The 16,097-nt window shown below is 37.5% G+C and overlaps 1 protein-coding gene across 1 annotated transcript in view; it reads left to right on the top strand.

The window, feature by feature from the left end:
* LOC150076268 (acylamino-acid-releasing enzyme-like) overlaps positions 1-16,097 on the top strand; it is a 428,243-nt gene that overhangs the window by 19,935 nt on the left and 392,211 nt on the right. Inside the window, exon 2 of the mRNA XM_090387301.1 lies at positions 12,804-13,036. Within this exon, the coding sequence (XP_090243427.1) occupies positions 12,804-13,036 (233 nt within the window). The remainder of the gene's footprint in view (positions 1-12,803; positions 13,037-16,097) is intronic.

Genomic DNA, 16,097 nt, shown 5'->3' with positions numbered 1-16,097 from the left:
ATCTGATTCATGATTAATGATGAGGTCAAGAATATTCTCACTCTCCTAGTATTTTCTCTAACACTTTTGCAGTCTTATTATTTTTACTATGATACAAATAATAATCATCTAGTTTATTTAAAAAAATTTTCCCCACGGTGAGTTTCCTTCCCACTTATTCCAGCCAGTACAGAACAGATCAAAGTAACGCATTATAAGACAATCCATCTGCATAGAGACTCTTGTCATACTATTCCCAATCTTCTGGTTTGTAGATCACTCCCACTCTCATTATACCTTTGCTTCCAACTAACTTGCACCCCACAGATTCTATACTGGCAGACGTAACTTCAGACTCTGCAAAAGTTCTTTTTGCACTCAGGCTGCTTTTGGTAAGAAGCATGATCCCACCACCTCTTCTATCTTCCCTGTCTTTTGTAAATATATTATACATACAGTAGTTGAACTTGTCATCCCCAGTTTCTGGGTGGCACCATGTTTCTGTTAACTGTATTATGTCAACATTATTTGCCCTAATCATGAGTTCAAATTCAGCCATTGACATTACTGTAAACACAGTTAAAACTAAGTATTCTTCTATAGTTTACTACCTTGGCACACCCCTTGAAGTTATTTAGGCTTGTTTTCCTCATTTTAACTTTCAGCTCATTTGAAATGTTGCCACCCTAATAACATCTTATCGATATTGGTTGTTGTAGCAACAAGCAAGAACATCATAACCCCAAAAAACATCAATCATGTTGCATGATGGAAGAGATGGATGGTTGCTGGAGCTTTGCTCTGGAGATTAAACATGGGTTTCACCACTTAAAGTCTTCAATAAGCAAAGTGGTCATATTGCACCATTTGATGAGAGTCGCCTACCACTTAGTATTGGCTGTTAACAGAGAAGGGTGGCAATCCTCTGGGTTGTGTGTGTGGATGCCACACCTCAATCTTATGTTGGTTCACACCTGGTTGATCATCTCCAGTATGCTAGGTGTTGTATTTCAGGACTTGCATATGGGAATTAGCAAAGGCACATGATGTAAGAAAGCAAGCTTATATAGCATCGGCCAAAAAAAAAAAAACCTTATTTCACCCATCCACTAGCTCCAAATGTTTGTCAAGTTCTGCCTTGAATCTGTTTAAGCTATCAACTTCTACAATGACAGATGGAAGTTTGTTCCAGCAATCAACCACCCACTGGCTAAAGGCAAACTTCTGCACATCTCCTAAAACTGTCTTTCCTCAATTTGAATTTATGCCCTCTCAGACTATTATTCTGAGCAAGAGGAAGAATCCCATCAGTATTGAGCATGCTCAAACCATTCAAGGCTTTATACACCTCAGTCAGGGTTACTAATGGTCCACCATCGTGAAGGTGTAAACAGAGGATTTGATTATTGCTGAATGACCAAACTTTGCTGAAATTTGGTCCACTTGACTCAAGTGTCACCTGAATATCAGTAACAGGTTTAGTTTTTTCCTCTGTTTTTTGGCTGATGCTGTATAAGGTTCTTCGTGCATCATTTTACCAATACTACTGTTAATAGTAACCTCTACATATTTGCTACAAATTCCAAGTACAGGAGATGTATTCTCAATTAGGACACATAGGCAGCTAAATGCGACGCTTGTTTCTTAATGTTAAGTGTGGGATGTATTGACTGGGAACGCTTGTAGTGGCATTTGGCCTCCTAATAATATACAACACCCACAGGCATGGGTGTTGTATACCATGTGTGTGTAGATAGGGTGTGTTTGTAGGTGGACTTGCATTTTGTGGGCTGAATATCTCAGAGTAACTTATTGAGGCAAAAACCTATTCTCCCTGCTTTTGATTAGCTAACCACAGTCTTTATTGAAGAGGAGTTGAGAAATTCCTCTAGTCATTGATGGAAATCAAACTTGGACCTTTCCAAATCAGCTGGCCAACAGCTTTGTATTATGCCAACTAAACTGCCATGGAAAGTACCTTCTTTTCACAGCAGATCCTTTAAGTTTCCAGCCCCTGTTCATATTTTTCCTCTGTTATGATTATAGTAGTAATAACTTGCCAGAATATGTATAACTGTTTCTGGGCATTGAATATTTGCAGTTCTGTAGTATTCTGCAGTTTTATGTTTTTCAACATAGGTATGATGCATATAATAATCACCTACCTGAATACTGACATACTTCACAATTCATATTTCCTATGCTGGGAATCACACTTCTATAGACTATGAAGGGATCCACCATAGCTACGTTCCAATTTTCCATTTAGAATGTTTAATTCACTGATCCCTTATCATGTTATTCTTTTAAATGTAATCATACTATTTTTTATATCTGTTTTGTTTGATTCTTGTCTTTTATGCACCTTGGCAAATACCATATTATCACCTCTATAAGATGCACAGTTTTTCTGGAAAAAGTTGCCTAAAATTCCCTGGTGCTATTATAGTGTGTGGTCTACCAGCACTATAGCATGCAGTCTACCGAACACTATAGTGCTGGTAGACCACATGCTATTGAGAATACTCTAATTTTATGTAGGAATTTTATTTCCACTAGTGAAAAAAGTTCAGGTTATATTGTGCCACTAAATCCGGGACGGATTCAAGCGAAAAAAGTTGCATACTAAACTTATGGATACCGTTTTACACTTGAATCTGCGCCAAATTTGATGTCGTAAACTAACCTAACCTTTCTTACTGAAGTTTAACCGATCAGGTTGGACTACACCACTGTAGTGCCAGTAGATCGCATGCTGTAGTCTAGGGTATTCTCACACTATAGTGTCCGGTAGACCACATGCTATAGTAGCATCAATTCTCCTGCATCTTATGATCTGAAGGTATACTAGGTGCATGCAGTGATGATTTATCAATAGTCAGGTTAAGCAAAATCCTAGTCAAAATGTCCAGGAAAAAAGTGCATCTTATGATTCAGAAAATATGGTATTTGCTAAGATGCATAACAGCATAAGAATTAAACAATGTGATAACATTTAAAAGAATGATAGGATAAAGATGTGGCCTTTTCAAAGAGCTAGCTGTTTTTGTGTTTTTTACTATTCAAATCACATGTTACTGCTGCAATATATAGAAAGGTTGTTAATAAATTGAACATGGGATAAGCTATAATTTGAGGAAGAATTGCAGCTAACTCTGTGTTGCCACAGCCATTCAACATCTCAATTAATGAGCTATTTTAAAGCGGTAATGCTTGAGGAGTGGACCAACTGACATAAAACACAATTTGACACGAACGGGTCAAAGGAAGTTGCCAACATGTGAGATAGTTGGTAAGTCTTTCAAGAAATTTGGAATCATGATACCCTTGAAGGAGTTTGTTTATGCATGGATAATGAGCATTTAGCCAAGAAATATCTTTTACACAATACCCTTGTTTTCTAAGATCATATTTGCTGAAGTACATTCAACAAATATGTTGATCTGGGGACCCAAAGTTGTGTGAAGCCTCAATCAAGGGAAGTTGCTGTTGATCTAGCAATTGAACTTTTCAGGCAGATTCAATTAATTTTGCCATTTTGCTGAGTGGCAAAATTAATTAGTGTTGCCCATTACCTGAGTGATTTGAGGAGGATAAATTTCTTACTGAGTGCTTGCAGAAATTTTAGAGTGCTTATCATATGCCTGTTTATAGAAGCTTGTTGGTAAGGTATTTGTATTGTGTATATGAAGTTCACTCTTTAGATAGAAAATAAATGATCCAAGTGGGAATCATTGCCTTTCCAATATAGCCATTCATATGGTGGCTTACAGTAATGGCACAGTGTTTAGGAATATATTAATGAAAAATTCTGCATTAGGTGGAATTGTAAATGTCTAATTTCTATAATTTTGAAAAATTTTATTAAATAGGACAAAGTTCACCATTGGTTGCTTTCAATAGAATGACCAGCTTTTTCATAACTCTCTCACTGAGTGATAGTTTGACAGTCATCTTAAATTACAACAATTACAACATATATCATATATTGTTTAGAAGATAACAATACATAATATTAGTAGTGGCATGTGATGAAGAAAGCAAGCTTATACAGCCAAAAAAAAAACCCCTTCTGATTTTACCTATCCATTTGCTCCAAAAGTTTGTCCAGTTCTTGAATCTATTTAGGCTAACTACTTCCACAATGGCAGATGGAAGTGTTCCAGCAATTCACTGGCTAAAAGCAAATTTCTGCATACCTATTCTGCAACTGTCTTTCCTCAATTTGAATTTATGCTCCCTCAGGTGCGGAATCTCAACAAGAGGAAGAATCCCATCAGCATTGAGCTTGCTCATCCACCCAAAGCTTTATACACCTCAATCAGATCACCTCACAGGTGCCTAGTCTCCAGACACTGCAATTTGTAGAACTTATGCTTAGCTTGGTAAGAGCACCCCTTTGTTCCTCCTCACCAATCTCATTGTCCTTCTCGTACTTGATCCACCGGCTCTACATCCTTCCTAAAATGAGGCCTTTAGACCTGTATGCAGTACTAAAGGTGTGGCCTGATCATTGCCGTATACAAAATGATCACCTTCTTATCCCTGCTAGCAAAGTTCCTGCACATCATTGACAAGACCCCGTGAGCTGCTCTGGCAGCCTATCTGCACTGCATAAAAAAAAAAAAAGATCAAGAGTATTACTCCCTCTGATTGCCTCTTGAACATGCTGCTGTAGAAAACAGTCATCCAATGAATTCACAAAAGCCGTTGCTAGTGTGCAAGTGACCAATCCAGAAATTCCTGTTGATATCTGGGAAGTTAAAATTCCCCATTATAACACAATCTCATTTACTGGCCCATTCTATTTCTCTGTGCAATTGTTAGTTGTACACATTATAGTCATTAGGCCTATAACTTTTCTTAAAAATCAAATCAATAAATAAAAAAAATGAATAATAAACAATAACACCGCTTTAAAAGAAACTTTTCCATTGAAGCTGTTAATAAACTTTCAAAACCATCATGAAATCGAAATGAGCTGTGAGAACTACGGAATGGTGGCGTTGTGTACAATGACAGTTACAAGGCTGCTTGATTTGTAATTCATATTCACTTTTAAGCTTAAGTGTTAGATCTTGTATTATCTGTTCATGTCATAAAACATAGGTATGTAATTTTGAAGTAACTGGTACTGTTCTCTAATAGAAGCTTCTGGGTGGAATAAGAATCCTCCCATACACCCGAAAGCATTGTGGTTGCCTGGACCACTTTCATACAGAGTCCAAAGTGTTCTGTACATCGGCATGCACCAGGATTTAATTTCCATCCCTACAAAGTAGGGATGGAAATTACTACAAGAACTAAAACTTCATGATCTTACTTGTAAAAATTTTTCTCAAGAAATAAATCATGATGAAGACACTTTGCGATCTCTCTATGTCTGATGAAGCTGACTTTCATCTCAAGGGATTTGTGAATAATCAAAACTTGTTATTGATAAGAAGAAATCCTTTGCCAATTCTGAAAGCAACCACTGCATAGTGAGCAGATAACAATGTGTTGTTCAGATTTATCTCACAAGATTATCAGCCCATATATTTTTTTGCAGATGGTCATGGAAGAGTAACTAATGTGACCCGAGGCTGCTAACTTTCATCTAAATGGTTTTGTGAATAAACAGAACTTCTGTTATTGATGGGAAGAAATCCTTTGCCAATTCCAAAAGCAACCACTGCACAGTGGCCAAGTAACGGGTGTTGTTCAATTTCATATCATGGCATTATCAGCCCATATATTTTTTTTTAATGCTTATAGAAGAGTAACTAATGTGACATCAGGCTCCCATGTTAACATGATTGCAAATATTTTGACTGATGAACTAGATACTAGGTTTCCTCAAGTTAATGATGCCACAATACAAACCAGGGGAATTTTTCTGTGTTTGTTGTAAACGACATGAGGCGGTTAAGTTGGTTGATTAGTGGAACAGACTTCCATCTTTTGTTGTAGAAGTTGATAGCCTAAAAAAAAATTAAGGCTCAGCTGGACAAGCATTTGGAAGGAGGGAGTATATGATGAGAGCCTTGTCGATCAATTCGGCCCTAGAGAGATTGTGCAAAACTCAAGGGGTAGAATTTTTTTCAGCCTGGTCTGTGCTTGTTGACAGAAGAGACTGCTTCTACAGGGATGGGGGTACACTTAAATAGAAAGGGTGCAAGAATATTTACTGATGCTATCGAGGCAGTCTTAGGTGGGTCGGAAAACTGCTAGTTTGGGGGGGGGATACACAGACTAAAAGGTTAACAGTGGCCGCAGACAGAGGCAAAAGTGATTCTTGCGTCTATTAGAATAAGCAGCAGCAGCATGGAAAGCGAGGCAATGGAGATTTCCTGAACTGTTGGGAGCCGTAGTGGAACAAAAAAATACATGGGCTGTGTTAGGGTAATTAAGAGTAGAAACAGGTACTAACTAAGAGTAGTAACTTGCATGTACACTAATTCTAGGAGTATAGTTAATAAATTTGATGAGCTTGAAGTGCTGGTCAAGGCATCAAAGGCATATATTGTTGGGATATCAGAGCCGTGGTGTCACACAGATATAAACAGTGCAAAATTGAAATTTAGGGAGTACAATGTGTACAGAAAGGATAGACAGGACAAGAAGGGAGGAGGGGTTATGCTGTTAGTTAAGAAACACACAAAATCTAAGGAAGTGCATCCAATTGATATTGGTAGACAATGCAATGTTGACTCTGTTTGGTGTGACATAAGCGTTGAGAAAGGAAAAATGAGAGTAGGTGTGTGTTGTAAGCCTAATGAATCTGATGAGTATAATGAGCAATTGTGCAGAGAAATAGTGGGCCATTAAATCAGAATGTCTTATAATGGGGGATTTTATTTTTCCAGATATTGACTGGAAAGTTTGTAGAAACTTTCCAGTCGATATCTGGTAGAAACTTTGTAGAAACTGGAAAGTTTTGGAACTTGTAGGTTTGTCACTGGAACACTAGCAAGACATTTTTGGATTTATTGGAGGACTATTTTCTATAGCAGCATGTTCGAGAGGCAACCAGAGGGAGTAATATTGAGCTGATTATAAGCAGTGATTATTCATGCATTAAGAATTTTCAGATAAAAGGAACCACTGGGTGACAGTGATCACAATGTACTGATATGGGAATTACTTAAAGATGTAAGTATCATCAAGGCTAAAGGGAAGGGCTTTTGCTTTCGTAAAGGTGACACGGTGGTCTGAGACGGTATTTAAATTCTATATGGTGGGATTAACTGATGATGTTACCAATGTTGAATTCTAAATGGGAATCCTTTAGGGACTTAATCTTGGAGTCTACTAGACTTTTCATTCCAACTAAGAAATGCTGTTCAAGATTCAGGCCTAAATGGATGTCAGATGAATTAATGAGGCCCATGGCAGAGAAGAAAAATATATAGGATGCATATAAATTATCAGCTGACACAGATGCCTATGGCAGATATAATCAAGTCACAAAGGAGGTTAGGCAGGCGAAGGCAGATTACGAGAAATCTTTGGCAAAAGATGCAAAGAAAAACAGCAAAGAGTTCTTTACTTATGTAAAGAGTTCTTTACATAAGTAAAGAACTCTTAGAAGGAAAGGGATGAATCAGATTGGACCACTTAACATAGATGGGTTGACTATTGATGACCATGCTCAGGTAGCTGATAAACTGAATGAGTATTTTGCATCTACATTCAATGAGGGGAATGCCAGAAGTTTATCTAACTCTAACAGGGAGCTAAGTTATTTTATAATAACTGAGAAGGTGCCTCCGTAGCCAGGTGGGCAGGAGTAGCAGTGCGTAGCACACCTTCTTGATTAGACCGGGGTTCGAGCCCGTGACCACCAAATACGGAGGATGCAGAAAGGTCAGGGAATGACCACCGCATATCCGCGGAGCAATATGGCCTTAGTTGCTAATGCTCCTAAAAACCAAATAACAAACACAGTAACTGAGAGCAAAGTGGAGGAGAAACTGTTGAAGTTAAGCATAAGGAAGGCACCTGGGGTTGACGGGATCTATCCAGTTATATTAAAGGAGACAGCAAAGGAAGTAAGCAAACCATTAGCCATAGCCATAATTATAATAGCTTCCTTGGACTCGGGGGAGGCCCACATGGACTGGAGGTGTGCAAATGTATCACCAATTCACAAAGGTAGTTCAAAAGGTGACACAAGTAACTATAGGCCTGTTAGTTTAATTTGTTTTCCAAGGAAATTTATGGAATCACTGGTTAAAGAAGCATTGCAGGATCATCTAGAGAAGACTGCAGTAATGGTTACGACATTTGATTGGATACGATGATGTGGTCACAAAGAAAGTGAATGTCAAAAATAATTTTGATATCATATACTTGGATTTCTGGAAAGTTTTTGATACTGTTGCACATGGAAGACTGCTGTACAAATTGGAGAGGTGTGGCATTAAGGGTAAATTGCTACAATGAATAAAGGGATGGTTGAGTGGGAGATGACAGAGAGTGGTAAACAATGGACACTGCTCTTTGTGGACAAATGTTATTAGTGGCGTTCCCCAGGGCTCGGTGCTGGGCTCATTGTTGTTTTGTGTATTCATCAATGATATTAAAGAAGGTATATATCAGGATTAATGTCCAAGTTTGCAGATGACAAAGGTTGGCAGGGTTGTTAATGACAGTAAAGACAGTATTATATTCCAACTGGAACTTGATAAGTTGGGCAAATGGTAAGTGGCAACTGAAGTTTAACATTGACAAATGCAAAGTACTGCATATGGGTAGCAATAACCCAAGAGAAATGTACAAACGGAGTGGTACTACACTCGGGGAAGTGGAAAGTGAAAAAGACCTTGGAGTAATTGTGCAGTCAAATACGAAGTTTGCTGACAGTGCAGACTGGCTGCCAGGGTAGGTCATGGAGTCTTGTCAATGATATATAGGAATTTTGCTAACAGGGACAGGGAGGTGATTATCCCATTGTACAGGGCAGTGGTTAGGCCACACCTAAAGTACTGTGTACAGGTCTGGAGGCCTCATTTTAGGAAGGATGTAGATTTGCTAGAATGAGCCTAGCACTGTTCCCTGGGGAACACCATTAATAACAGTAGTCCAAAAAGAGCAGTGCCCATTAATAACTAGCCTCTATCTTCTCCCATTCAACCATCTCTTTATCCATAGTGGTAACTTGTCCCTAATACCACACTGCTCTAATTTGTACTGGACTTTGTACATTATAGTCATAGCTACTCATGCGCCATAAGACCAAAATCATACCAAATCTAATTTGTACAGCAGTCTTTTATGTGCAGCAGTATCAAAAGCTTTCCTGAAATCATGAAGTAGATAATATCAAAATTATTTTTTGCGTCCAGTGTCACAATATCTAATCAAATTGGTCAGACAAGATCACCCTTTAACAAATAGATGCTGTGACTGCAGTATAACTGCATTCCTTCCTATTTGTTCTGCATTACTTCTTTAACCAGTGACCACATTATTTTTCCTGAAACAGAAGTTAATATAACATCTGTAATTACTCATGTCACTCTTTTTTTTACCCCTTTGTAAAATGAAGGTATATTTGCATATCTCAAGTCCATAGGGACCTCCTCTGAATCCACAGATGCTAATTATTCCTTAAGGTGTGCTTGCCTCTTTTGATGCTTTCTTTAATATAACTGTATAGATCCCATCCATCCATCCCTGGTGCCTTTTTTTCCCCATTTACTCTCAGCAGTTTCTCTTCCACTTTCTTTTCAGTTATCACAAAATAATTTAGATCCCTGTTAGAATTTGATACATTCCCTTCCCTAACAAATTCCGCATATGTGAATGTAGATTAAAAAATACCTATTGAATTTGTCGTCAATATGAGCAGGATCATCAGCAGTTAAACTATTCATATATAGTGGTAAACCATTAATTCTTTTCCAGAGAACTTCTCGTACTCTCACTTGGCTTGGCTAATCTTCTTTATGACTTGATTGTAGAGTAGGTCATATCTAATGTAGCTTCTGTCTTTTATTTCTCTGCCTTCAGCATGGTTCAGGGCTCCATTGATGCCATGCTTCTCTATCTTGTGCTTTCCTTTTAATTCCTCCATAATTTCCTCTTCTCATCCAATCCATCATTCCAATTCTCTTTCTCCAAACTGCTCTCTTCCAACACATCTTCCCCTCAATTACTTTCCTCAACATGCTTTCTCTTCTCAATACATGTTTTATAAAGTTCATTACTCATCCTGTCCATCCTTTTCACCTTTTCATTCTTCTCCACACCCACGTCTCAATGCTTTTAGCCATCTAATCTCCTCTCTTCCCAATGTCCATGTCTCTAAGCCATATAGTACAACAGTCCATATTAATGTTTTCACCATTTGCTTTCTTAATTCCTTCTTGAAATTTCTTCTCAATAGTTCTATTACTAAATGCCTGTTTTCCCATTGCAATTCTTGTTTTTATTTCCTCCAAGCTTTTTTCATTTTCTGTCATTATATATCTATATCTGTCCACCTGTTCCAATATTATTCCATCTAATTTTACATGGATTCTTCTTTCTGGCCACTTTGAAATTAACATTTTCTTGGTTTTCTTGCTGTTAATCTTCATATTGTACTTCTTTACTTTGCTGTTCAAGATATCCAAGGAGCTCTGTAATTCTTCCTCATTATTAACCCCAGGGACTCTCATCTGGTGAGTATGGGCTTGGCACATCCAGGGTCCTGAGCTGGATATCATCATTCTTGGTGATTCCCTTCTACTTTTGACTCTCCTCTCTCTCTCTCTCTCTCTCTCTCTCTCTCTCTCTCTCTCTCTCTCTCAGGGTAACTCGGGGATTTTTTTTTTTTTTTGGCTGGTGCAGAATAAGCCTCAGGCTTCCTTGTACCATATAGCTAATAATAATAGAAATAATAATTAGCAATCAATACCTGGTCATTTGCAAATCTTACTGTCTATCTTCTAAGAGCAGTAAGGTGGTGTAAAAGTAGGAGGGGAGAACCTTCCTACTTTTACACCACCTTACTGCTCTTTGTACTCTTCATGAATGCTTCTGCATATAAATTAAACAGTAAAGGGGTCATGGAACATCTTTGCCTTACACCCCTACCAATGTCTACTTCTGATTCCTCTCCATCAATATGAACCACAGCTGTCTGTCCCATGTAAAGTTCCCAAATTATTTAAATTCTCTTTTATCTAGGCCTGTCTTTCCTGGGACTTCCATCAGTTTAACCCAATTCACTCTGTCAAAAGCTTTTTCGAGATCAGTAAAACAGAATTCCAGATCTTTCTGCTAGTGTTCTTAATATTCCTATTGCCTCTCTGGTCCCACAGCCTTCTCTTAACCCGAATTGATCTTCTATGAATTCATAAGCCCTTGCTTTTGCTTTAATTTGTTCTGAGAGAACTTTTAGTAATATATTTGAGGAGTGGGAAATTAAACCGATTGTCCTATAGTCTGTACAATTTGTTGCATTTTTCTTCTTTACTAATGGGATGATTATGGATTTGAGAAAGTCTTTGGGCCAGCTTCCACATTCATAGATTTTCTCGCAAATCCTGAATAATAAATCTTTCTTTGCCTCTTCTCCAAGACCTTTTTATAATTTTGGTGGTATATTGTCCAGTTCACCAGTTCAGCCAAAACTAATCAGAGAAAAATTTGAAAAGGCCACTGCCTTTTCAAATTTTTCTCTGATTAGTTTTGGCCCTAAGGCCTCTTCTTCATTTTCTGCTGTCACAGGCCAGACCTTAGGTTTATTTAATTTATCATATAGCTCTTCTATATCCTTCCATCTTCTCCTTATGTGTTCTTTGTCATATAGAATTTTTCTGTTCTTGTCTTTTATCTTTCCACTAGTCTTATTCTTCCTGTTTGTTAAGTTCTTGACTTTTTCATACATTAAATCATTTCTTCCTCATCTTGCCATGTCCTCTAGTTCTCTGCATTGTTCTTCCCACCATTTTTCTCTTGCTTCATCTGTTACCCCTCTAAGTTCATTATTCAAACTCCTATATTTAATTCTTGCCTCTTCTGAACTTTAGTGCTTCTATTTTCTTCTCTTCTTCATTTTGTCTATCATTTCTTCTGTGATCCACGGTTTCCTTATCCATTTCTGATCTACTATACCTAATTTACTTTTTGTTGCTCCTACAACAATCTTTTTAAACCTTCCCCATATCTTCTCCACTTCTTCTATTTCCATCCACTATCTCCCTGTCAGTTGCTCTCTGAAATTTCCAACTAGTGCAGTCTTCAGTACATTTAAATTCCATTTCCTTCTTTTTCTTGAACCCCTTATGTCTTGAGTGTAATCTTCATTTTCATCGCTATCAAATTGTGGTCGGAATCAGCATCTGCACCTGGATAGCTATGCAAATTCTTTACAGCATTCCTGTACCTTTAGTTGATTGGTACCTATCAGCATCCCCTGGGCTTCTTCAAGTGTATCTTCTTTTCTCCTGTCTAAACCATGTGTTTGATGCAAATATCTCTTTTCTTTTGCGAAATTCTATCATCTTCTTGCCCCTCTCATTCCTTGTCCCAAGTCCAAAGTCCCCAACCTCATCTCTTTCCCTTCCTTCACCAGGGACATCATTCCAATCTCCCATCACAGTGACTATGCATCTGTCACTCCCTGGTTCTTCTTCCATTATTTCCTCTATCTGTTCATTTATTCTTCTGTATTACCCCATAATTATATGCATCTTACTTTTCAGCCACAAATCTCAAAAGTTCATCTAATATACATTTGGGTCTAAGCTATTGAGATATTGAATAATTTAATGAAGATTAAAATTATCTTTATTTAATTTAAATTTAGATAAAATTTATTTTAATATTTATATGATTTTAAATATTTTCAGGTTTCTGATGCCATTAGCTTGTACAGAGAATATGCTACTATACCTGTTCCTGTCACAGCAAATGTACTTCCAGGAGATAAAGATAATAATATGGTTATACATTCAGTGTGGAATGTTAGAGATTTAGAGCGTTCAGAAATGATAAAATTTTCTGAATTCCATTCTGGACAATTAACCGATGAAGGCCAGTTTGAATTTTTTTGTGTTGGAATTCCTTCTGATTGTTCAACAGAGTAAGTAAACGCAAAATCTTTGTGGTGTGCCATTTAAAAATTCTGATTGTTCAACAGAGTAAGACATGCAAAATCTTTGTGGTGTGCCATTTAAAAAATATTAAAAAGATAATATTAAAAAAAATTACTCAATATTATCTTTATTAGTCATATATTGGGTACAATATTACCTGGGTTTTCAGATTATTGCAATAATTACTGTTCTGTGTTGCTTATTAGAGTAGGTCCAAAACAGCTTCTGGGAAGTTAGAAATGTGGAAAGGGGCTATTATAAGTCTCTACCCTAAAACATAAAATATGGGGTACATTCAGAAAGTTCCCAGAATTTTACTATAAAAGTTTATCGAGTAAATAATTGGGATTACTAACTTAATCGCCTTCAAAGTACCTTCCTTCTGTGTGCGCACGCATGCACCCCCCTACTCCATCAGTTCCAAGCTTTGAAACATTCTTTAAAATTATAGTTTTTTTGCATACATAGAGCTGATTTGCCGTTTTCTTTGATGTCATCCACTGTAGTGAAATGATATGAACTCCAAAGTTGCTGAACTACCATTGCCATGTGACTGGGCACATTGTCCTGGTGCAGGATCCAGCTATCCTTCCATTTTTGAATTTGTCTTCCTCACATTCTCATGCAAATGTGTCAAAACCTCAACAGAGTAAACAGCAATAATGCTTCTCTCCCTAGTCACATATTCGTGGTGCACTATGCCCTCATCTTTAAAAAAAAAAAAAAAAATGGTCACCATGACTTTGGTATTGCATTTTGTTCTACGAGACCTCTTGGTTCATGTGAATATTTTTTGTGCCATTCGGATGATTCCATCTTGGTTTAAGGGTTATAGGCAAACAGCCAACCAACCCTCATCCTCGGTGACCAATTTTCTTAGGAAACTTGGATCCTGCATAGATTTTTTGAGCAACTCTTCCAAATCACTTGCAATGGCTTTCCTGCAGTCCATTTAATGCCGACCGGGCTAGCCGAGTGGGTAAAGTACCTGCCCGGCAACCCAAAGGTCGCGGGTTCGATTCCCGCTTCGGGCTTGGATCAAAGTACTGCAAAAACCTTGGGAGGTGTAATATGGCCACAGAAGCCGATGCGCCAACAACTACCAAATCAATCAATCAATCAATCAAGCAGTCCATTTAATTGTCCTGCAACACGTGTGGAACAAACTTTGCAACTTCAGGTATATCCCTAAATGCAACAGTAGTCATTTGCCTATCATTTTGTGCGAGTTCCTTCACTTTCATGATATTTTCATCATTTTGCAACATCAAAGGTTATCCACTGTGTGGTTCATCTTCCACTGTTTGCTGTCTGTTTTTAAATGGACTAAACCACTTGTAAACTGTTTCCTTGAATGCATCATCTCCATAAAATTTCTCCAGAAATTTTATGGAGATGATGATACACAAGTGAAATGGTTGAGCCATTTCCATCTTGGCAGGTGTGCTCAAGGTCACCAATGGCCATAGTGCATACTGTTTAAATACTAGCGTTTAATTCCTTTAACTTTTTGAATGTATTATGTGTGTATATTTATTATAAAACTTGTGTGTCATCTTTTAAGTTTAAATTGCTGCTGGCTTCAAAGGCTAGTATTGAAAATAGTCCAGAATTGTTGGATTTTATTTTATAAAGAGTTTTTAAATACTTTGTATAGCATAATGCCAGGTTACATATAGTGCTTGTGCCAACACAGAGAGAGCTGGTGATCCAGCGTCCTGACAAAAGGAACAGGCAGTGATAATACCGCAATTTGGATCCACATATACACACAACTAGATCTAATTACTTCTAGATTGACTGGAAATGTTCAAAAATATTTTACAATTTGTACAGACCAACACAATGATAATAGCAATTCTGAACAATAAGACGACACCATATTGGCCGCCGTCTTCTTGAAAGTCAGCAACGTGGCGATCGCTCTCTTAGGTTAAAACTAGTAGAACTTGGAATAATATTGGAAGTAAAAGTGCAAAAATGTCAAACAAAAATAACATGATACTCTAGTACAAATTATATCAACATGTAGCATATTTCCTAAAGGATTCATTTTAGAGTAAGGCTAGTCAAAATAACTTCTAATAACATCAAACCAACAACTCAAAGTTTTTACGTGAAAAAACGGCAAAACCTGTAGGGTGATGCCATTATGAGCGATCCAAGAATTACTTGACAAGGGGCGAAAATCAAAAAACGTTTTTGTGTTAAGTTGTTAATGTTATTTGTGATTGTGGGAGACTTCTTCCTTTTATGTGAATAATTGAGTTGTTTGTCAATGGCCATTGCTTCTTCCCTGGCAGAAACAAACCCTTCTGCCCCAAACAACAACTAATCACGTGACTGTAAAGGGGAACGGCCATTGGTCAACAATTTCTGCTCTGTTGAAGACACTATTTACTCTGGAAATTGGTATTGCCTACTATTACGTTGATTTTTATTGATTGTGGACATATTCTGCTTAAGTAATATGCTAATTGATTAATTAGTGACTCCTCATTTGAATATATAATTAGTGTAGGGAATTATTTGGTGTCACCCCTTACCAAAAACTGACCATGGCAGATTCGCAACTCTCTTCCTATCATGATGTACAGTGCCCCTCAAAACACCAGGCGAAATTAGCCCTGTTGTTATAGGTAGAAAGAGAAAATGAAAAAATAGTTTTTTTTTTTTTTTTTTTTTTTTTTTTTACGCCTGGGTCTTCCCCCCACCCACATAACCAGTAGGGAACAGCCCAAAATTTATCTGATGAACTGTTGAACCCCAAATTCACCCACAGACTTGTGGCTGGTGTTAAACTACTGCATAGCCATCTCTGCAGCTGCTACTCTTTTATCTCGCTAATCTGAAAAACTACTGTTTTTTTGGAAAACGTAAAATACTAAAATCAAGGTCCAGGAAACCTGTGTACAACAGCAAGAACCTGCTATACTGGACACTGAAGCAGTACCTGACAATACAGATGATGCCAGAACAGACCTAGTGAGCAAAAAATGATACAAGAAGACTGTCCCCAAGAGTGATCAGGCGACACTAAGTACAAGT

This window comes from Mastigoproctus giganteus, chromosome 13 (genome assembly GCF_048544385.1).
Source record: "Mastigoproctus giganteus isolate SK-2022 chromosome 13, ASM4854438v1, whole genome shotgun sequence".
NCBI classification, from domain to species: domain Eukaryota; kingdom Metazoa; phylum Arthropoda; class Arachnida; order Uropygi; family Thelyphonidae; genus Mastigoproctus; species Mastigoproctus giganteus.
Note: the sequence above shows the minus strand (reverse complement) of the source record. Positions and strands in the feature narration are given on the sequence as shown.